This window comes from Ceratotherium simum, chromosome 17, assembly GCF_057802395.1.
Source record: "Ceratotherium simum simum isolate JZ-2026a chromosome 17, ASM5780239v1, whole genome shotgun sequence".
Taxonomy (NCBI): Eukaryota; Metazoa; Chordata; class Mammalia; order Perissodactyla; family Rhinocerotidae; genus Ceratotherium; species Ceratotherium simum.
This window is the reverse complement of record NC_141916.1, coordinates 11,882,410-11,906,398: the sequence shown is the minus strand read 5'-3', so window position 1 is coordinate 11,906,398 and position 23,989 is coordinate 11,882,410. Positions and strand designations below refer to the sequence as shown.

At 41.4% G+C, this 23,989-nt stretch overlaps 1 protein-coding gene across 5 annotated transcripts; it reads right to left on the bottom strand.

Annotated features, from left to right (window-relative positions):
- Positions 1–2,444: 2,444 nt before the first annotated feature.
- On the bottom strand, positions 2,445–23,491 carry NEMP1 (nuclear envelope integral membrane protein 1). 5 transcript variants are annotated; one of them, XM_087442179.1, is made up of 10 exons: positions 23,355–23,438; positions 17,908–18,016; positions 14,814–14,938; positions 13,452–13,671; positions 12,019–12,091; positions 10,591–10,684; positions 10,011–10,125; positions 8,848–9,073; positions 7,870–8,043; positions 2,445–7,117 (listed from the first exon to the last, which is right to left on the bottom strand). In XM_087442179.1, the coding sequence occupies exons 3-10, from the start codon at positions 14,913–14,915 to the stop codon at positions 6,937–6,939; spliced, it is 1,185 nt and encodes a 394-aa protein (XP_087298305.1). In that variant the 5' UTR covers positions 14,916–14,938; positions 17,908–18,016; positions 23,355–23,438; the 3' UTR covers positions 2,445–6,936. The 5 variants fall into 5 exon arrangements, with proteins under 5 accessions (XP_087298305.1, XP_004429341.1, XP_087298306.1 ...); XM_004429284.3 differs by lacking the exon at positions 17,908–18,016 and having other exon boundaries at positions 23,355–23,491; XM_087442180.1 differs by lacking the exon at positions 23,355–23,438 and having other exon boundaries at positions 17,908–18,526.
- Positions 23,492–23,989: the final 498 nt, after the last annotated feature.

Below are 23,989 nucleotides of genomic sequence, written 5' to 3'. Positions count from 1 at the left end.
TCCAGGGTACTCCCTCATCCACCCAGAAAAATTCCTAAACAGCAGGCTCCCTCTGCCCACCATCCTCTCTCCCAGGCATGCACAAAGAGCAAATTAGGTAATTACAGACACTTAGCTAAAGATAGACTTGATTCTCCAACTCCCAGCCACAGCAGCTTGGTTCAAGGTCCAAACTCTATTGCTCTCAGAGAAGCACTGTGCATAAGCCTGGCCCATCAGCAGTCCCATTATCAACCTGCCCTTACATAATTTATTGATCTACTATATGTATTTGAAGTGGGAGGAGGCAAGGAAAAGAGAGAGAGAGAGAGAGAAAGCGGAGTGGATGTGACATAGGAACAAAATCCCATATCTCGGTGGAGAAGGATCACAGTGTCAGAGGCAGAAATGACTCCAGATTCCCTATTTTACAGTGGAGGAAACAGACCTAGAGTGAGAAACCACTTTCCCAGGATCACACCACTGCACACCTGGCAGAGCTGGGACAGAACCCAGGTCTCCTGTGCTCCAGGCCGGGAACCTGCAGCCACCTACAACTGGGGGTTCATCTGTGTGTCCACCCATTTGCTCACGTGAGAGAAGTGACCCCACAATGAGATGGCAACCTCAGGCCTAGAAAGAACGGCATGAACATCACAGCTAGGGAGACCAAACGTCCTGGTTTGTCTGGGACCAGAGGCGAGTTCTCTGGACATGGGAATCTGAGTGCTAAAACAAGGAAAGTTCTGGGCAAACTGGGATGAATGGGTCTCTCTAAATTAACACGGTGTGAAACACACATACAAGTCAGCTGGGATTTCACGATCTGTCAAAGCATCTGGGGTGGGGAGGATGCAAGGGCACGCAGGACTGTGATCTCCTGCTTCCCAAGCGAAACTGAGACAACGGGAGCTCACTGGTCTTCCTCCACTCTGACCCCAAGATCTCCTTCCTCTTTCCCCCCATTAAAATTTCTAGTCCATGGAGGGAGCATGTGGGAACTTTCAGGGGTGATGCAAATGCTCTATATCATGATTGTAGTGGTAGTTACACAATCATCAACTGTCTCCACTTGTCAAAACTCAGCAAAATTTAAAACTGGTGAATTTTATTGTACATAAATTATACTTCATTAAAGCTGGCACACACAAAAAAAAGAAGAAACAATTCTAAATCCTTTAGTGCTGATTTCTGAGAGTTGGGAGGGCAGCAATCTGATTAAACCAATTCACATGCATTAGTCCTCCCAGGGATATTCACTTTTTAAAAGATGCTACACAATAAAAACACAGAAGTTTTCAGATATCATGGAGAAGATATTTGGGGGTAGAGGGTTTTCTTGACTCTCACAAATTATCTGGTGTCAATTAGTAACAACACTGATCAAGTACTCACTACATGCCAGACAACAGGCTAAGTGCTTTACATCCTTGCTGCTCAAAGCGAGGTCCACAGACCAGCAGCATCTGAATCACCTGAGAGCTTATGAGAAATCCAGACTCTTGGGGCCCCAACCCAGACTTATTGAATCAGAAGTCTGCATTTTAGCAAGCCTCCCAGATAATTTTAACAAGCTTCCCAGATGATTCTTATGCATGTTCAAGGTCGAGAACTGCTTTATATACCTTATCTTTTTTTATCCTCACTAAAGCCCTATGATGTCACACACCTAGCAATTATGCTTTAAGTTTTGATTAATTCAACCATTAATGATCACCTATGTCTTATTTAACTAGCATAGTTATAGAAGGGAGAGGAGAAAGATGTCATTAGTGTGCATTAATCTACATAAATGGACACATGGTCTACATCCTGTTTCTCCCTTTTTCACCCACTGTCTTTCAAAAATGGACAAGGAATTTCCATGTAGTCTAAATAACTGAGAAGAGAGGAGACGGGTACAGAATTAAGGCAAATGCCATACGGGATTCTCAGAGCAAAGAGCCAAAATATAAAAGAAGATGGAAGGTACCAGGCTTCTGCGCAGAAGCTGTGCCCAGACATCATGAAGTTTTTAGTTTGTGGCCCTAATACCCACTACATCCCCGCTCCTCTCCCACGCTACAGCCCACAGCTGGATCCACAGGTCTTCCCTTCACCTCCATGGAGAAACAAGAGATGCTTTATGCCATTAAAAAAGAAAAGAAGTAAAGTGCAATCAGGGTAGCTCCCTGGACCAGGAATAATCTATACATTGTTTTCCTATGAGACAGCACCGTGGTACAACCCACTACTCCTGCAGGAATACCCCTTAGAGATCCAGCATCCTGGGAAATCATCCAGCCCAAGGATGGAAGTAGACCAAGACAGACCCAAGATGGGGAGCAGTGGTTAAGAAAAAAAGGAAAATAGATGGCATGCAAAACCATCTCATTAGAAAGACGAAACTGAGGAGCTAATTGCTGAGTATCTGAAAACAAGAGACTCAAACAAGAAAAGTACATGTTCATTAAGAGAGACCACTATATAGTCTATAAAACTTTATTAAAATTGGGATTACTTACAAACTCGTACAATAAAAATGAAAAAATATATGAGACATCGTTATTTTTTTACAGAAAAGAGTGAAAATGAGACCCATGGCAAAGAGCCATCCCTGATCATTTTGTTCCTTTCAAACATTCATGAATATTTTAAATATAAATGACAAATCTTTTTAAATAACACTAAGGCATTACCCACAGGCTAAAACTTACCCAGTTATTCCTTACCCCTGTTATTTCACCATCAATTCTAGAAACATGGGAAACTGAGGCAACGCAGGCTGTCACAGTTCTCACACTCACATTATGAGCTATCTACCGTGCTGACATAAGAATATTGCCTATGCTGTAGGAAAGTTCAGAGAAGGTGATCTTACCATTTTCAAGTTATTGTCAAGAGTGTGAAGAGGGAGATAACACACATGGATGGGGGCTGTGTGCCATTCCCATCCCGACTAAAGCTGTGCATTGACACTGGCGTGAATCTGCTTTGTTTGTTCCCAGCAGGCTCTGGCCCCCATCACATAAGGCACCAAACACCCTCTCCAAAGTAGTAACCATCTGGAATCCAACTCAACAGCAACTGAATCCATAAGCTAAGTGACGCACTGGACCACAATTGCATATGTTTCCCTAAAAAAATTATTTCTGCTACATCAAACATAAACAAAGGTTTTAGGCTCATTTGCCTTTGGCAATGGCTATTTTATATGTTTATTACTTGGTTTCAGTGCCTGTGTAACATGAAGGCATAATAAATCTGTCAAACTGTCCTCTCCTTGGTTCAGATAAAATTCTTAGCATTTCAAGATAGGTTATTATCTCATATGTCAGACCTGAGTCCAAAGGAATACTAGAAGGACATTTAATTTCCTTTCCTCCTACTTCAACTTTCACTACTCAATTCAGAGAAAAGTTATGAGTATACAGTTAGGAACCACTTTTATGCAGGCATCCATCTGAGCCCGTTTTTTTCCTGGAACAACAAAAAGATTGAAGGCAATTGCGCAATCCATTCCCTAGCCTTTTATGGCTACCAGGACCTGGGGGCCTGTCCAGCCTATTTGGGTCCTTTCATTCACCAAATCTCTATTGTAGACGCCAAGTCGGGATTGGGTTGACGGGAACACAGTCAATGAAGACAGGGCTAGGCCCTAGAATGGATGTATTAGCACAAAAAGGAACACTGGGACCCAAAGTCTGTCACCAGCAAAATCCCTTTGTAACTGACGTAAAAGTCCTAAATTTGGGGGGAGAAATAAACTAGTTTTGGTGGGATGAAGTGGCTATTGATAGGAATTCCTTATCAGAAGATACCAAAGTCACTAAATTTTCCTTATTATTGGTCATTGGTTCCACTGGTCTTGTGAAAGCAATCTGAGTGGGAAAGGGAAGGGGAAATGTTTTAGGCCAGTTGGCCCTTGTATTCCCATTAATGGGAATCATGCTCTACACAACTTGGTCAGACGGATTAGAGGCCATAGATTTCCAATGCTGATGAGATCCTGAGCCCTAGGGCCAATTTACAGCTTGATATTTGCAGAGCAAGACGCTGACATGGCAGCAGACGTGGCTCCACTGTCCAGCTCACTCCATGGTTATGCCTTCAATCCTTCTCGATGAGATCGGTCAGAGAAGAGATGCTGAAATTGCAAGAGCTGTAACCGCCAGAGGAAAATTAAATGGGGGCTTCAGGTAGTCACTGAGCCAGCAGACTAAGTGGCCAAGAGCGAGACAAGAGCAGCTCCTAAAAAAGGTTTATGGAGTCAAGCAATTTCTGGGCACACGGAGGCTCTGAAGCATCTGAGGCAGAGCCACATACGCAGGCATAGCAAGGACACACAGCACAGCAGAGGCACGGTCCTTCACTGTCTGAGAGCAGCTCTCATCTGCAGGACCCGCTGTCATCTCCACTGCCTACAGCTCAGCTCTCCAACTACCAGACAGGAAGTGATCAACTGAGTTTCATTTTACTCACCCCAAATTCAAACACAGTGAAAAAAACTGGTCTTGAGGTGGAAAGTGTATTTCACAAGGAGTTTACTAAACAGAAAAAGAAGAGAATCTTTCTCTGCTTCACAATGCTGTCTCACTGAAACAAAGACATGAGTCAGGAAAAGTCGCCCTGGAGGCAAGCTCCATCTCCCTAAACAGCTATTTGGAGGAATGCATCCAAGTCTCCAGGGAATCCTGAGACCACTTGTGCAGCTGAATTATTTTTTCAAATCAACTTATGCTCAAATATGCTAGGTTTCAATTTCTATAAATGAGGCAAAAAAAAGTCTATTCTAGAGGTCTTAACAGTTCTTTGTAGAGGGATAAAATTATACCATGTACATAATTCACAAAGGCATAAAGGTTTCCCAATATAAAGCTCCTTTACCCTGCAACTTTAACCCACAGCAGCCCAAATACCACTTATTTTTCACTTTCTACTATATGTCTATTTGCAGCCAGTGAGGTAGCTGTCACTTTAGGGCAGTTTAAAGCTGTGGGAAACACTGGTGGAAATAACCAACTGGCCACCTGGAGGAAAGTCACAGAGCTGACATTTTGGAAGTCAGCAATGGAGCCCAGGGCTTTTGAAAATTATCTGCTAAATGGCTGGTCTGAAGGAGTCATTACAGTTTTTTAAAAAATCATCTGCCTTCTCCGTGATCATAGTAAGCCAGTAAGTCTGAAGCTGTGCTCCTGCCAGGGGTGTCTATCTTCCTGGCCAGAGTAATTATAGTTTTTTCCAAAGTACCAGGGTGAAGATCACAAAGAACCAAGTAAATGATGACAGAGACTTGGGAATTTGCCCCCCTCATAAACGACATTAATAGTTTATAAGGGTACTTTCCAATGGCAAAAGAATGTGAAACTAACGCCACTGTAATAAAAGGCAGCAGGAATCTCTGGTCAGAAATGGAATTGCAAATAAGTACAATAAGTTCATGGAAAAATGTATCTGATCCTGATGGCTGAATGAGCATCCAGAGGCATGCAGATTATCTGGAGGTCTATTTCCTGGCAATGCCAATTGTGGAAGCTATTTAGCTACAACTTGTATGCTGTACCAAGACACTTCACGGATAGTTCCAGGGCTTACAAATTAACCAGATTTCGTTGGGGAGGGGTACGGGTGGTGAGGAAAGGCTGAGAGGAAGAGACAAGTAGAACAGGTAGACAAAGGAAGAGAAAGGAAAAGGAGACAGTTTCTTCATTCCACAGCCACTCAAAGATATGTGACCCACAGACAGAAAAAATTGAGAACCTGTAAAAAACATTTATATTCCCTAAATAACATCACTTTTCCTAACTAGCAGGAATAATTCTATAAACCAAGGGGAAGAGAATATAAGAAACAAAACAAACTGGGGCCGGCCCCATGGCTTAGCGGTTAGGTGCACCCGCTCCGCTGTTGGCGGCCCGGGTTCAGATCCCGGGCGCGCACCGATGCACCGCTTCTCCGGCCATGCTGAGGCCGCGTCCCACATACAGCGACTGGAAGGATGTGCAGCTATGTGACATACAACTGTCTACTGGGGCGTTGGGGGGAAAAATAAATAAAATTATAAAAAAAAAAAAGAAATAAAACTGAATTGTACATACTTCCCAGGTGAGGGAACAGACCCTTCCTGAAAGGGCAGGGAGGGGCAACAAGGAATGGGAAGGGAAGAACGCTGATGTATTTTTAAGATGGAATTGAAAGTTACGTATAATAAAAAGCCCAACAGACCTCCCCTACAGAAGGGCCTGCAGGCATGTTCCTAAAAGTAAGCAGGACTCAGAATATCATATGTGTGAGAACGAATTCAAAGCTCGACATCACAGCTCCTGGGGCTTTAATGGAGAATCCATATTAATAATATGTAGGTATCTAAGGGGCTTGTGACTCTGCAGCGCCTGCTGATTCTGGAACTTGAATTTGTTACATTTAAAAAAATATATTCATTTAAAAAACAAGATAGACAAATAAAAATCTATTTACCTCTCAAAACAGTTAAAACAAGGATTATTCTAAAGTCACTGACATAAGAGCAGAAGTGGAGGTGGCTCAGATTTGTGGATTTCTCCCCAGATGATACAGCCTGTAGTCTGAACGCAATACTGCACAGATAACAGTTCTCACTTCTGATTGCCAGCCACAGTGGCAGAAGTGCCTCGACTGAATCGACTTTCAAAGAGGAGCTAGAATACCACGCTAGCTGTGGCCATCCAGTTTCTTCGGAAACATAAAGGTGGGCCGATAGCCTAACCGATGGGAAGCAATCAGAAGCATTCACTACGTTATCCACTCTCCTTCCTCAGGGATCCCACAGAGACCACCAAGACCATTTCCCAAAGGAGGCCTACTCAGGCCTCTGATTTCAGCGGGAGAATTTCTGCACTATCTCACCCTGTTTCAAAGAGCTGAGAAGCAACTGCATGACACATGCAACAGGGACCATGGAGGTACCAAGCCAGTCCTCATAAAAACAGCTGCCACCACCTAGGTCAGGAAACTGTTCTGTATGATAGCCAGGGACTGGGACTCTGAGTCTTCCTCCTCAGAGGACGTTTCTTCAGAGATGTCATCCTGGGCGATAATGCTCCCTAATCCATACTCCTGCTCATGGACAGAAACCTCATTTGGTGTGAGGTGGGAAGAGCCTTCCATAAAGTCAGCAAATCTGGAAAAGAGAAGATAATACTCATTAGTAACCTGGCTTCTGTCTTTTCTGGCTTTCTTTCAAAATAAGAACAAATTAAAACCCTTGATATGCTCACAGCTCAAATTCTATTGAGTCTAGCAAACATCCCTGTCCTTACTGGTGGGTAAGTAGACTAAAGCAAGAAATAAGGAGAAAAGGAAAGCTGGGATCATAGGCCAACATCCCCTGCAACCCCATCCTGTTTAATAAGCACTAGCCTATCCTTTTTAGTTATGGAAGTGCTAAGGTTCCTTTAATCATCTGTAATCCTGATAAGAGAAGTTATGGGGCATTACATATTTATTCGTGCTTATTGCCCTATAAGCTGTATGCCATGAGGAATCCAAATTGAAGCTTCACATATTCATTGGTACAGTTGCTCCAACAAAAAGAAAACAAAAAACAAAAAAAACCCAACCACCTTCCCACAAAAAAAAACCAAAACACTCAGAGAGCAACGCAAAACTATCAGAGGGGAAACTTAATATGGTCCCGGAGTCTTCTCATCTCAATGCTACAATCAAAGCTAGAACAGATAGTTCCTTGAAGAACCAGAAAACAGGCTACTGTTTAACATACGATGATATACGTACCTTTCTCTTGACTACTCCTAGATGAACAGGAAAACAAAGCCACAAATACAAAATGATTATCTAGAAGTATGATCTCTGTTAAAACTCAAGGTCACAATTACCCTGATAGATGCTTGGCATATCTGGCCAAGAGTTTACCTCTTTGGAGACTGGATTCGAGAAACAGTCTTCCAAGGAGAGCAGTCTGGACTGTTACAGTATTCTCGAAGTTCCTCTAAAGCCTTTCGGGTCTCCACCTCACCTTGTAGCCGGTACTCTTCTTCTGTCAGGAGACGAGGTGGGACAGTCTTTTCTGTTGCCTTACACATCTTTCTGTGCTCACCAAAATAACATCATGAATCATTAATCAGTAATCTGTGTCCATCCTTAGCTCCAGCTCCCTTCACTGGGCAAAGCTTACAGCAGAGAGCCTGAACATTAAGAGTCATCACACCCACCTATCTTCCACAGATATCTTTAGTTATAACGTACTTTTGACACATCACACTATGAGTGACAAGTCAGAGTAGTCAATATTATTCACTAATGTAAATAAATTCCCTTATTTTCCAATAAATGACAGACAAAATATTTATTTTCCAATAAATGGAAAAATGACAAGAAAATGATGGTATAAGATTGTGGTCCATTAACTAGGTTCCCCAAACTGAAGGCATCACCTTGACTATCTGTAATAGAACAACCACTGATAACCTCAGAACCTATGACCACTCCACATTCACTATGCAAGGTGATAACATGCTATGAATTACATCTTAAAATAAGCTGAGGACTCCCACAGCAATCTGAAAGCCAATGTGAAATAATCTGAAACCAGGTGACCTGAAGGCATGTGGTATAAAAGTGATATACTTTGCACCACCTAGTGGTAACAGGAACACATGATACTTTGCTGGATGCTTTTATTTTACATAAAGTGACTAGAATAAAACTATAAAAATGCCTACAGAGAGTTAAAAAAAAAAAAAAAGACTCAGAAGGAACAAAAGTAGAAGCATAATACAACAAATTGTCATTAAACAGAGAGGCTCCCAGGTCAACACCTCTGTATCCTTTTGCTGCAACTGCTTCCCAGAATGCACATTACAATACAAAGTGACAATGCCTTTTAGTCACCTGTAGGTGATGTACAGCCACTGAATAGGGTACTCCAGATTCTTAGTACACAGTGCAATGATGACAATGGCAAGGGCAATGTGTGGTATCTGGATACTGGAATACATGAAACATAGGCCCATCAGCTGCAAGGTCCAGGTCAGCAGGTTGATACTTCGCTCGTTCTCCAAGGGCCCATACTTGTAACAGACTGCAAAACTCATGAATCCAACTGTGAGGACATAGCCTATGAGAAGAGTTATCAGAAGACATTCTTTTGCATCTAAAACTGGTAAAAATAATTTGTGCGGGTAGTAGCAGTAAATTCACTATATAGCACCTATTGAACCAGGAAAATAGATAAGACCTTTACTCAATTATTCACACTTTTTTCAGTTTCTACCCTTTCTGCTGTCCCAAATTTATCTGGTTCAAATGGAGGATTAAAGCTACATGTTGAACAACTCTAGAATAATCTGTTTAAAAAATCTAATATATGAAGGGGCCAGCCCGGTGGCGTAGTGGTTAAGTTTGGAGGCTCCGCTTCGGCGGCCCGGGGTTCGTAGGTTCAAATCCCAGGTGCAGACCAATGCACCACTCATCAAGCCGTGTGTGGCGGTGTCCCACATATAAAATAGAGGAAGATGGGCACAGATGTTAGCTCAGAGCCAATCTTCCTTAGCAGAAAGAGGAAGATTGGCAACAGATGTTAGCTCAGAGCCAATCTTACTCACACACACACAAAAGAAAAACCTAATATATGAAAATCCAGATTAATCACCTCTCAAAGGGTAGATTATGGGTAACTATCTGTACAACCAAAGGAGTCTCGCTTTATAGATAAAATTCACTTAAGAATCCTTTACTTCTAAAGTCCTCTAGTGTATTTAAAATATGATTATATTAATAAAGTCAATTTACAGTTTTTCAGAAAGATGCGTAAAGAAAGGTATACTTATAAACACTAACAAATTAAAGTCTTCTCCCTAGCAGCATAATTTTATTTTAAGAGAAGGTGGCAACTGTAGAGGGGTTAGAAATAAGTGAAGCACTGTGATCCTTAAGTGTTAATAAAATGGCATGGACTATTAAATTCCTGTAAGCAGGCAACATCTTTTCATGATCAAATTAACTAAAACAGCCCATAAACATACAAAAAGAAAAGCAAAACCGACAATACTTACTTAAAAGATACTGCCAGTAACACCTCCAGATCTCTTGTAAATTTTTAAAAACTAGTTGAATGAGGTACAGAGAAAAGGACCAGCCTCCCACCAGGATGACATAAATGGGACTTTTCTAAGACAGAGTAGAAGTGAAAGCAAAAAGTTACAACAGGCCTTCCATAAATAAAAGAAGCAAAATGGAAGTACAATTTAAAAAAATAAAATTTCAACCTACTAAAAGTGCACAAAAAAACATATCTCTTAAAAAGATGTCCTTTATATTTAAAATGGTACAGTCTACAAAGAACACTGGGAAAATGAGATGCTAACTAACTTAAAAGCCTAGCCATGTAATTAGCAAATAGGAAGGAGACTTTAATCCCCCATTGAGCACAGGATTTTAAATAAAAAGGGAAAGTTTGTATGTAATCAGGCTCCAAGTTTCATCATGGAAACTACCTTTCTGAATCAAGGAAAGTGTAGGACACTGACTTATCAGCCATCAATGCAAATTTTCAGTGCACTAAGATTTTCCAAGAAAACAGTCATTCAACTATCCAAGCTCATCCTAACTGCATATGAAAATTCTGCTACTTACCTTGGGCATAAACTTGGACAGTATGAAAATGATGATTAGTAGAGAGGCCACAATTCCCACACTCATCCCAGTGGAATAGTAGAAGATTTGGCTTCTGCGGAGAGAAAATTTATTTCATCACTATGTGTGTATTCTTCATACATGGCATTGTTCAAACAAGGACAACTATCCCAGCCAAAAGATAGAAAAAATGTACAAGATTAGAACAGGTATTTGCCCAAAACTTGAGGTCAGAAAACTGAAGAGATTGGCACGATGTAGTTGCTGCCAGAATATGAGGATTAGTATCGATGAGGTCCCTGCAAATATATCCCAATAATAAACCTCTGCTTAGTCTCCACTCCCATCCCCAGCATCTCTCCCAACCCAATTTTTAATAAGAATCCTTCTTCTGAGAACTGCACAGCTTCTCTGGGGAGAAGGAAGGGGCAAGCATACTGCCCAAGTGGAGACTGGAAACCAGAACTGAACTGATTACCAAGAAGGAAAACTAAACATAGGGCCTAGAACAGAGAGGCTCCTACTCCCATTCCAGGCTCTTTCTACCAGATATTCCTCCCTCACCATGCGCTTCACTCAGGATCCCCAAATAAGGAACAACTTCCCCCAACCTTACTCCAGCCCAACTTCAAACTCCAATTGTTAATCTTTTTTTTTTTTGTTTTGTGAGGAAAGTCAGCCCTGAGCTAACATCCATGCCAATCCTCCTCCTTTTTTTTGCTGAGGAAGACTGGCCCTGGCCTAACATCTGTGCCCATCTTCCTCCACTTTATGTGGGATGCCGCCACAGCATGGCCTGACAAGCAGTGCATCGGTGTGCGCCCGGGATCCGAACCCGGGCCGCCAGCAGCGGAACGCGCACACTTAACCACTACGCCACGGGGCAGGCCCCAATTGTTAATCTTTCATTCACTGCTCCACAAATACTCATTTTACTTGTGTAGGAAGTTAATGTTGATTCTACCTTTGTTGAATGTTTGTTTAGTGATCTATATGTTTTCTTTATATTTGTACGTGTCAGTTTCACCTGGCTTGGCTAGTAGGTTCCTAAAGGCAGGAGATGATTAAGTGGCTGATGTTTATTTCTTTACCTATGAAAAGCACGAACTCATCAACGCATGGCCCTGTAAAAATGAGGGCTTAACACACTATTTCTAAGGGTGGAAAGGATGGTGATATATTGGCTAAATCCCATTATGTGATGGGTCAACCTAACAGGGGAATTTCATTATTGAAAATCTTCCTCAATACAAGAAAAAACAAAACGCATAACACATATTAAAGTATTTAAAAAAATTATCCAAGCAGGCAATGGCCTAGCCATAAAGGTCCTGGAAAAGGGAAGGGCAGCACTTAAAGTCTTGATGATAAAAGTCAGGCAGGGGAGGCCTGAGCCTCGTCGTTCCACACTCTAGCCTTGGAACCTACCTGCTCAGCAAGTCCCCACAGAAAAATAGCATAAGTCCAAGGAGGAAAACGAGGAAGAGTTTGGGGTCAAATCCTGAAATAAATAAAGACTTCTGCTTAATAGGAGAACCAAACAGCTTAAGGCATTTTAGAATAAAAGGCAATGTTGGCATTATTGGTCAGCTAATAAAATAAATGCAAAGAGCCCACCTACACAGCATTGTACATTCTACACAAAGCCTGGGCACTCTTCCAAAAAGAAAGTATAATTAGGTCTCTGTCTAACCTGTACATTCTAGAAGACCTTATTTTTATTTGGCTACCTACACCACGGCTAAAAGAAACTAAGCTTTGCTTTTTGGACACAGCCAGGCATACTGCCATCAGCACTTCATGCGATCGCCCACAAGGGGTCTCTACCATTCTGGCTTTCAAGCCTTAAGTCTTTCACAGGCTTGGATTCAGATTTGCCTAGAACTTTGGGTAGGGGCCCTCTGTTGGTCTCTAATTGGCTGCTTCTCTTGCCCAACACCACCACCTACTTCCCTTCTTACAAGTACTGCATTGGAAAAGCCTACACTCAAACACATCTCACTCAGGACCAGGGGGCCAGAGCAGAGGCCCCTAGTGGCACACCAGATACTCCCACAGCTTTCACGTTCACGAGCTCTGAGCCCCCACAAACAGAACAGGAGCAAGAGGGATCAGTAAATGTAAAAGGAACACAAAAAAACTGGCCAATCCTACACAGCCAAAGAACTGTGGTTCCCTACGACAATTGGACGGGCACAACCTATTTCGTTGCAAAACCCAGGGACGTTTTTACTACTCACATCCCAGGACCCTGGGTAGTAACCAAGGAGAGACCAAAAGTTTTAGAGAATTCAACAGGATAATGATCCACCTCCTCTGTGAAACTTTCTCAGACACATTCAGAGAAGGTAAAACTTCAGTTCCACTGAATAAGACATGAAAAGGAGTGCTCTTCATATTTATTTATGGAGCCACAAATACTCTTCATACTCGTGAAGTATTAATATTCAGTTCTTCCTTCAGTTTTTATTAAGTTCATTCAAGTCTTCAAATGTAGGCCTGTACATTTCAGAACATCTTATCTTTGTCTAGAAGTGCCCAGAAGGCAGACAGAGCAATACTCTGAAGAATATTAGGCATATCAGCTCAGGGCCATTGGAAGTATTAGAAATGCAAGTCTGCACGATTCTAGGAAAGGAGGTACTCAGAATGACCTGAGGTGAAGTCTCGATTCTAGGCCTAAAGGGTTTTATGTGGGGTGGAGTCTCCCTGAACTGTTTGGAGCTGTGGTGTACTCAGGTTATAATCAGAACCAAAATGGAGCTGTCCTGAGCTGACTTCTCTGCCTCACTAATTATACCCTTCAAAGTTCAAGCCCTTCTCACCATAGGATCCATCGGAAAAACAGAGGTAAGACTTACTCCGGGTCAGAATGACACTGTACTTGGTGTCGTCCTCTATAATCTCAACTTTGAGGCAGGTTTTTGTGCTGTATAAACCCACGTTAACATAGGTGTCATTCAATTTCTCTTTTAAAAAGGAAGAAAAAAAGTTCCAGATACTAAACTGCTCTAGCTCCTTCAGTTTCTCCTCATTCTCCACCTGGGTGACTCGTACCAGTTTGGAACTATTTACCCGGATCTGTAACACAAGTAAAATCAAGAGGAGAAAGAAGAAGGTAGGAATTTAAAATTTTCACCAATACAATTTTTTTTAAAAACTTTATGATAAATAGCTAAATCAGTAATGGCACCTTTTCCACAAGGCTTATGAGAAATATAGAGATGCAGCAGCTACAACATAATTGAGCAAATAACACTGCACATGGTACAGAGAGACGGCTGTCAGAATGTCTTGTTGTTAACATGATCTGAATCCACTATTAGGCCAGAACATAGGGGCAGAAAAGACTTACAAGCTGAAAGAGTTATCAATACAGCTATTTATGAGAGAGCATACAAAGCAAGGGTCTAGAATATTAAGAAAACTGCCAGGCACATAAACAGCCGTGAAAATGTTTCAACCCTTTGTCACAAATCACTGATTACGGGTAAATCCTGGTTATAATGTGCCCCAGATGGAATATGATTTTTATATCAGACAACAAAAAAAAGAGAATTAAAAAAAAAAAAACACCACAAGCCCACCCTTATGTTTTTGACGTGAACAACAAATGCCCTTATCAGTAACTATGCTTATATCGCAGCAGCAACATTTCCAAAAGGACTCATTTTGTTCAATCATTATTACAGCCAAACACTCTTGCTTGCCAGATGGCTCAACAGTTTTATGAAATAAATGAGACCAAAGTCATTCTATCAAGGGGAAACTTCAGCTCAGGGGGTTTATGAAACACCTTGTGTAGAATTAAAATAGAATAGGAGCAGCAAGGCAAAAGAGTTCACATCCTGACAGTTTCCAGCCCAAAGAAGGAATATGGCCTTTAAAGAAAAAGAGGGTGTGTGTGTGTGTGTGTGTGTGTGTGTGTGTGTAAAAGGAGAAATGGTTAGGGAAGGAAGCAGTTTCTGTGGGAAAAGGAGGAAGTTTACCTCAGGGTCAAGTACTGTAAGCTACTTAAGGGAACAGAGAGACATGAACACAAAGTAGGCATAAATGCTTATTGATAAAAACACAATTCAGGATAATCTCAACCCTTACAACACTGTTAATAATACTTTTTTTTTTAAATTGTGTGAGGGGGAAAAATGTTTCAAGGTACTCACTAATCACAGACAGACAGATATTCACAGAAGCTGCCCCTGCCAGGGGTCTCCAATTATTACCTGTACCCGTGTCCATACATCATGCCACTTTGGGATAAGCACATTTTTATAACAGAATTGTCGACTGGTAGTCATAAAATCAGCTGGGGATTCCTGAAGCATGACCACGTTTACATCAATTCCGGCTTTAGGCAAAGAAAGGAAATGAGAATTAAGTATAACATAACAGAACAAGCTAATAACTATAACTCATTTCATAAAAGGAATTAAACTGATCACTTAAAGTTGGGAATAAAATGTCAGCGATAGAAAAGAAAACTGAGAAGAGGGAAGAAATAAGGCAGTCTTATTTCTGTCAAATTTAATTATCTAAATATTATAAATAGTCAATATAACCCAGAAGTAATAATAAAAGCTACTATTAAGTGTTTATTAAGACAGATGGTCTGCCTCATCTAACCATCCCAACAACGCTATGAGGTAGGCACTCTCATAATCCCTATTTCACAAATGAGGAAACTGATGTTTAAGAAAGATTAAGTAATTTGCCCAAAATCACACAGCTAGTAAACAGCTTAAGGGAATGTCACACCCAGGTCCTGTTTCTCTTATAAAGGCATAGCTAAAGGAACCCATGTGTTGATTTTCTCTACCCCTTTTCTGAGCAGGATGAACAGAATTGGCAATGTTTTTGTATATACAGTACTTTAAGCAGATACAAAAAGACTGCAAAGTTACTTTTTGCCAGCTGTTTTATTTCATTTCAAGTTTTAAGAGAAGTCAATGATATATGCAGTCTCTTTGATTTTACCAAAACAGAGGATTCTCCCCTCAGGAGTTTGTATTCAATCTCAGCTAATTCAAGATTTAAAAACAACCACTCGTGTGGCTGGCCAGTGGCATAGCGGTTAAGTTCTCGTGCTCCGTTTCAGCAGCCTGGGGTTTGCAGGTTCAAATCCCAGGAGTGGACCTACGCACCACTTATCAAGCCATGCTGTGGCAGCGTCCCATATAAAGGAGAGGAAGACGGGCACGGATGTTAGGCCAGGGCCAATCTTCCTCAGCAAAAAAGAGGAGGATTGGCAACAGATATTAGCTCAGAGCTAATCTTCCTCAAAAAAAAAAAAAAAAGGTAGAAAAAAATGACCACTCTTGTATCTTCCCACCCAAGTTTGCACAAGCCATCTTCTTTACCACAAATATTTAAATAATTTCTTCCTTGAGTTCCATATTGTACTTACCAACTTATTAAGCGCTACTCTAACTGGAAATTTAGTTATCACTTTGGTTCTTAGTACAAAGGTGAGTAGATTTAAATAAACAAAACCAAACACACAAAAACCTCAACCAAACCTTAGAAAGCCAAAGTTACACACACAAAAAGGCAATGATGCCTACCAGTCCAAAATGGTTTTAGGGTGAAGTAAGACTAATTTTGAAGTTAAATCCAGTACTAACCCTAAATGTAAGAGCAAAAACTATAAAACGCTTAGAAGAAAACACAGGTGTAAATCTTCATGACCTTGGATTAGGCAATGGTTTCTTAGATATGACACTAAAGCATAAGCAACCAAAGAAAAAACAGATAAATTGAACTCCATAAAAATTGAAAACTTTTGTTTCAAAGGACATTATCAAGAAAGTGAAAAGACAACCCATAAAATGGGAGAAAATATTTGCAAATCATATACCTGATGAGGGTCTAGTATCCAGAATACATAAAGAACTACTACAACTCAACAATAAAAAGAGAAATAACCAAATTTTTTTAATGGGCAAAGGATTTAAATAGACATTTCTCCAAAGAAGATATACAAACGGCCAATAAGCACATAAAAAGACACTCAATATCATTAATCATTAGGGAAATGCAAACCAAAGCCACAATGAAATATCTCTTCACACTTACTAGGATGGCTGTAATCAAGAGGACAATAACAAGTGTTGTCAATGATGTGGAGAAATTGGAACCCTCCTACATTGCTCATGAGAATGTAAAGTGATGCAGCCTCTTTGGAAAACAGTTTGGCAGTTCCTCAAAAAGTTAAACACAGAGTTGTTATATGACCCAGCAATTCCACTCCTATGTATATTCCAAAGAGAACTGAAAACATTATGTCCACACAAAAGTTTGTAACAAATGTTGATAGCAGCAATATCCATAATAACCAAAAAGTGTAAACAATCCAAATGTCCACCAACTAATGACCGGATAAACAAAATGTGGTACAGCCATACAACGGAATATTATTCAGCCATAAAAAGAAGTACTGATACATACTACGACATGGATGAACCTTGAAAACATGCGAATGTAAGAAGCCAGACAGAAAAGGCCATGTATCACATGATCCCATTTACATGAAATATCCAGAATAGGTAAATCCAGAGACAGAAAGTAGATCAGTGGTTGCCAGGGGCTGGGAGGAGAGAGGAATGGAGAGTGACTGCTAAGGCATATGGGGTTTCATTTTGGAGTAATGAAAATATTCTGGAATTAGTCAGTGGTGATGGTTGTACCTTGTGAATATACTAAAAACCTAAAAAGGGTGAATTTTATGGTATGTGAATTTATGGTATCGCAATTTTTTTTTTGTTTTTGAGGAAGATTGGCCCTGCGCTAACATCTGTTGCCAATCTTCGTCTTTTTTTTTTTTTCTTTTTTCTCCCCAAAGCCCCAGTACATAGTTGTGTATCATAGTTGTAGAGTTGTAGCTCTTCTATGTGGGACGCCACCTCAGCATGGCCTGAGGAAAAGTGAGTAGATCCGCGCCCAGGATCCGAACTGGCAAACCCTGGGCCACTGAAGCAGAACACATGAACTTAACCGCTACGCCACTGGGTCGGCCCCTTATATCTCAATTTTTAAAAATTCAGTCTTGATATTGTAGGGAAGGGAAAAGTTTTCCTTGACCCTCTTAGGGTCACTGGCTGGGTCTGAAAATTAAACTGGCAAAGATAGATTAACAGGAGAAAAGCATACAAATTTATTTAATGTGTTTTACGTGACACAAAAGCCTTCATAAGGAAATGAAGACCCAAAGAAACAGATCCATGTAGTTTTATGCTAGGTTTGATGAAGAGTGGACAGTCGTGGAGGAATATGATAGGGTAAGAAGGATGAAATAATTGTAGTGAACTAGGGGAAACTGACCCAGGCCTGTTTGTTAGGATTCTTCTGGGCGTCCCTCTGTCTTTGGAGATAAGGATGCTCCTGTCCTCCAGGTGTAGGGAGGGCACCTCTCACATGAGGGTTTTATGGCCTGTTTCAGGGAAGAAGGGCGATGTAGGGAGGTCAGAGTGACCCACCTGCTTCTGCTGTCTTCTCAAATTCCCTCAGCTTAAAATATTCAATATGCCAAGGGGCCATATTTTGGAGCATCATGTCCTGAACCCCATTTATCAATTTCTCACTAGAAATCCAATAGTAATTTGTATTTCCTTCAAGCCTATCTTTCGTAAAATGAAAGCTTTACAAAATCCTGTTGACATCTGTCTCACTAGTAATCCCCCAAACATACTGAAAAAATACCCACTCACAAATATGTATCAAGAGTTTATTTTCCAGGCCAGGCCTGTGGCGTAGTAGTTAAGTCCAGCACAGTCCGCTTCGGCCACCTGGGTTCACAGGTTCGGATCCCTGGCACAGACCTACACCAGTCATCAAGCCATGCTGTGGCGGCAACCCACATATAACGTGGAGGAAGAATGGCACTGATGCTAGCTCAGGGCTAATCTTCTTCAGGCAAAAAAAAAAAAAAAAGGAGTAGGATTGGCAACAGATGTTAGCTCAGAGCAAATCTTCCTCACAAAAAAAAAAAAGTTTATTTTCCTCTGGAGAGTGTAAGAGAGTAAGGTTATGTGAAGCTTAAAACTACTATACATAAAAATTCATTGAGGTCTGCAAAAACATTGGGAAGTATTAAAAAAAAAAGATGTTGAACAAAAACCTATCACTTCCTTAATACAATATCCAGTCAATTTACAAAGACCCGAGTAAAAACATACACCTGTCAAAAAAAAAAAAAAAAATTCACTTATTAACCCCTTCTTTCCCACAGCACCAAGTAATATAACAGTATTAAGCCCATTTATTATCTTCAAGAGGGTAATAAGATGCAAATTATGTGTCAATAGCACAGGCCATTTGAAAAACTTTTATTTTTTTATTTTTTTTGAGTGTGAGGAAGATCAGCCCTGAGCTAACATCCATGCTAATCCTCCTCTTTTTGCTGAGGAAGACCGGCTCTGAGCTAACATCTATTGCCAATCCTCCTCCCTTTTTTTCCCCCAAAGCCCCAGTAGATAGGTGTATGTCATAGTTACACATCCTTCTAGTTGCTGTATGTGGGACGCGGCCTCAGCATGGCCGGAGAAGCGGTGCGTTGGTGCGCGCCCAGGATCCAAACCCGGGCCGCCAGTAGCAGAGCGCACGCACTTAACCGCTAAGCCACGGGGCCGGCCCTGAAAAACTTAATGCCAAGAAAATCCATCATTGTTTTCAAACTTTAAAACTCTCCAATGCCATTTTCCTAAAGAAATAAAACTGTTTTATAAAAAGCAGCACCTTTTAAAATCTAGTGCTTCCTTTTCCCAAGTTCCACACCATTCAAGGGAAAGAATTTTAAATGAATAAGTAAATAAACTTCTTTAACGGCAACCTCCTACGGAAATCAGCACCTTGGCCAGCCACATCTTTGGAAATTCACCAAGAAGGAAAATATACCAATTCAGCCCAAAAGGATAATCTGTGGAAACAATCACCACTCCGGCTATAGCTGAAATTGCTAGAAACACAGACCAAATCAAATGACTTTAAACATATACAAGTTGTGAAAACACTCACATTAGAACTTTGTGCTTCCAGCAGCAAAAGGGCACGTGCCACCTCTCTTTCCCTCCCCAAAGTGAGTCAGCCAGCCGGTTAAAAAGCAGAATGAATTACACATTCAAGAAAATACCTTCTGAACCCAAAGACCTAGTTCTTCTCAGAAAATGCCTTCTTGGAATTTAGTTAATCACAACTTGCTAATTATATTGACCCATAAAGCAGCTATTCAAAGGTTAACAACTTCACATTTACTTATAATCATTACAAACTTACTTTTCACTTACTTTTCAATCAGCAACACTGATCATTTAACGTCTACAGGTAAAAGGTAATGAAAATGATTCATAGTATGTGAGGACTGGAATGGACCCTAAAAAGTCTTAAAAAAAAAACCACCTCTTCTAATTCTTAAACAGCTTCTTTTCATTTCTAGAGGTAATCCACTTCACCTCACCTCACTTCAAATGCTAACATTAATTACAGATTACAAAGTAAAATAAAAAATTAAATCGTACCACACACAAAAAAAATAATGCAGTTTTGGAGGGCCCTTTAAGCGTAAAAGAAATGGAAATAAATCTAAAGAATAAAATCAAGTAACCACATAAAAAATATAAATCTTCTATTTAAAAAGATAAAAGGGGGCAAACTAAGGACAAGTTCTGCAATAAACAAATAATTAAATACATATATCCTAAATATATAAAAAAGCAAAAATTCATTTTTAAAGTACACAAAATATCACAATAAATAGACCAAGAATAAAGAACACACACATACTCCAAAAAGTTTGAAAGTCTAAACAGAAAATTTAAATAGCTTATAAAAACAGTTGAAAGATGCTCCCTCACAAATAATGCAAGAAATGCAAAGTAAATTAAGATACCACTTTCAATCTATCAAATTAGCAAAAGTGTTACAGTCTGGAATATCCAGTGCTGGCAAGGGTATGGGCCACAAGCTAATATTGCTGATAGTGGTGTAAACTGGCACACCTTTTCAAGAAAGTATTTCAGCAAGGTGTTTCAAGGGTCTTAAATATATTTTAGCTTTTTTTGTGTGTGTGTGAGGAAGATCGGCCCTGAGCTAACATCTGCCAATTCTCCTCTTTTTGCTGAGGAAGACTGGTCCTGGGCTAACATCCATGCCCATCTTCCTCCACTTTATATGGGATGCCGCCACAGCATGGCTTGACAAGCGGTGCGATGGTGCGCGCCTAGGATCCAAACCGCCGAACCCCGGGCCGCCACAGCGGAGCGCGCACTTAACCGCTTGCGCCACTGGGCCGGCCCCTATAGTTTAGCTTTTGATCTAATAAATCTATTTCTGATAATCTATCCCAAAAAAATAATCCAAATACAACAAAAATTTATACAGAAAGATGTTCACAAAGTGTTATCTACACGAATGAAAAACTAGAAACACCAAATATCCAACCAAATGTTTAATTCAGAAATATTAGGGCCGGCCCCGTGGCTTAGCGGTTAGGTGCTCGAGCTCCACTGCTGGAGGCCCGGGTTTAGATCCCAGGCACACACCACCCGGGCGCACACCGAGGCACCGCTTGTCCGGCCATGCTGAGGCCGCATCCCACATACAGCAACTAGAAGTAGAGGTGCAACTATGACATACAACTATCTACTGGGGCTTTGGGGAAAAAAACGGAGGAGGATTGGCAATAGATGTTAGCTCAGAGCCGGTCTTCCTCAGCAAAAAGAGGAGGATTAGCATGGATGTTAGCTCAGGGCTGAGCTTCCTCACAAAAAAAAAAATAAAGTTTCTTTAAAAAAAAAAAAAGAAATATTAAATAGTCTGCCCATATAACAGTACAGAATACAAGGAAAAATAACATTTATGAAGAATTTTAAATGACACAGGAAAGGAAAATGCTTATGCTACAAAATCAAATAAGAAAACCACCTCTTGTAACAACTGGTGATATCCAGGGAAGAGACCAGGACTGCTGACAGGCATACAAATGTATTATCAACTCAAAAAAATTTTTTAAATTAAAAACATGGGGAACAACATAGAAAACGTGGAAAAACAACAACAAACACATAGACATAGAAAATAGATTGGTGGTTACCAGACGGGAAGGGGGAGGAGGAGTGTGAAAGGGGTCAAAGGGCACATTTGGATGATGACAGACGGCAACTAGACTTTTGGTGGTGAACATGAGGTAGTCTACACAGAAGCTGAAATATAATGATGTACACCTGAAACTTATATAATGTTATAAACCAGTTACCCCAATAAAAAATTTAAAAAAAGAAACAATTATTGCTTTAAAAAAAAAATGTGGAGAAAGACCAGAAGAAAGTGTGCTAAAATAGATGGCCTCTGAACAGAATAAACAGTGAGGGCTTTTTCTACTTCTTTATACTTAATTGTACTTGCCAAGTAGTCCAAAATAAACTCATATTATTTCTATAACCAAATTTTTCAAAACCTTCCAGTAAGACAGAACTCCCTACCTTTCTAAGTATTCCATTCTATCTTTAAGCAGCTCTGACTTAGAGAGTTCTTCCCCATTACATGTAGCTGTCACCCATACGATCTATCAGGCCACACAGAACAAATACCATCCCGAGTTCACCCTTCTCGAAGCCAAGAAGTCCCTGTTCCTCTCTTCATTAAAGAAACTTGAAGAGAGACAACTGAGTGAGCGCTATGTAGGAGCATTTTTGCATATATTTTCTCTTTCATCCCCACAATCCCATTTTAGAGGTGAACCACCTGGCCCAGGTTCATTCACATCATAAGCAGCCCTTCAAATGTTACTCTAGGCCCTGCCTCTTCCTGGAAAAGTATCTTCCTGGAGACCTACCCACCTCTCCCTAAAAAAACCGTTTCAGAAGGACGCTGCACTTTGGAACTAGAACTGTGGATCCTGAAACAACCTTAAAGCTGCAGCTGAGGATAATCATAAGTGATACCACGAGACAGTCAGCAAACCAGGGACAGGGGAGAGAGCATGATATGTGTTCACAGAGATGGTTATCTTAACCTCGTGAGTTTCAACTCCCTCCAGTGGAAGCTCGGAAACCTCACTTATTTTTCTGTTGTGCATTTAAGGACAAGCGGGTAGAAGGAGGTTTTTTACAAACACACTCTAGGTTTTCTGGATTAGAGCGGAAAAGGAAAACAGTTTCATCCCAGTCCAAAGCCAAGCATCCAGAAGCAGGTATCAAGAAAGTTTGCTTGAGGAATGAATAAATTTCCAAAAGAAACCTAGTCGATGGCTGAATGGCGTTTCTATCTTTTTCGGAAACGGGAATTTACCTGCCCCGGGTCCGTTCTACAGAGCCGGTAGGGGCGAGGGTTTTACAGGAGCAGAAGATATATTAGATGGAGGTCACTGCATTTCAGTGAACTGTAATGATCTGTTCAGCCACCCGTGCCGGGTCCTGACAGAGCACACGCTCAAAAGGTGTTGCTAAATTGATGAATGAATGGGATGCTCCCTTTCCAGAGGCAGCTCCGCCTGGCCGAATGGTCCTCCCTCTCCTTCCGCAGCCCCCAAGACCGCTTCTCGCCCAGTCCAGGCCTCCCTGCTCATCTCCCTTCTCCCTCCCCACTCTGGGTAGCTGCCCACGGGCCCAGATCCCTCAGTGCCGACACCCACTCGCCGACCACAAAGCTTCTTCCCCCGCACCACGCCTGCGCCGCTGGGCAGAATAACGGTCCGCGCCCTGGGGACATTCCCCACTTTCCTAAATATAACCCCATCGCACCCGCCCCCTTGGCAGCTGCTGCCCGGGCGGTACCTGAGCCGCAGACCAAGCAGCCGGAGAGCACGAGGAGCAGCCGCACTGCCCCAGCGCCCCCGGCCCCCCAGCCCCAGGGCCCGGCACCAACTGCCGCCGAGACCGCCACTTTCATTCCTCCCGCCATGGCCGCCTCACGCCACCGCCTCCTCACGTGCCTCTCCCCAGCAACTAACCCGGAACAGGCGGGGCCGGCAGCCTATCCGCTACAAGACCCGCCCCCTAACAACCAATCGGATGGGCGGTGCTTCGAGCTCTCAGTCTGTACGGACCCTAAATCCCGCCTCTTAGCAACTGATGCGAGAGGGCGGGAGAAGCAGCTTTCAGCCTATTAGAAGGTGGGCTCTCATCTTAGCAATGGCGACAGGAAGATCCCACCCTTAACAACATGCTTCCGTCTCCAGCTTATTTACAACTGGTGCGATTGATGGTAAGCTTAACCAATAGAAAATTAGAATGGACGAGGGCTCCGTGAGCAAACTTGATAGTTCCATCGAAATTGTCTCAAGTTCCTTGTTTTCTCTCTTTCCTTTTTATCACCATCTTTTTGTTAAGGGAAACTTATAATTGAGACCTCGTTATAAATAGGGTCCTGACGGGACAATTTTTTTAAGACGACTGTGTCCTCCAAGGCC

What these genes read in the sequence shown, in the direction of transcription:
- NEMP1 (XM_004429284.3), bottom strand. Translation starts at nt 23,481, where the DNA reads ATGGCGGGAGGAATGAAAGTGGCGGTCTCGGCGGCAGTTGGTGCCGGG. An exon ending in CAGTGTCATTCTGACCCGGA is followed by an intron (nt 12,092 to 13,451) that starts GTAAGTCTTACC and finishes TATTTATTTCAG; the next exon opens with GATTTGACCCCAAACTCTTC. An exon ending in CGAATCCAGTCTCCAAAGAG is followed by an intron (nt 7,118 to 7,869) that starts GTAAACTCTTGG and finishes TCTCTTTTCCAG; the next exon opens with ATTTGCTGACTTTATGGAAG.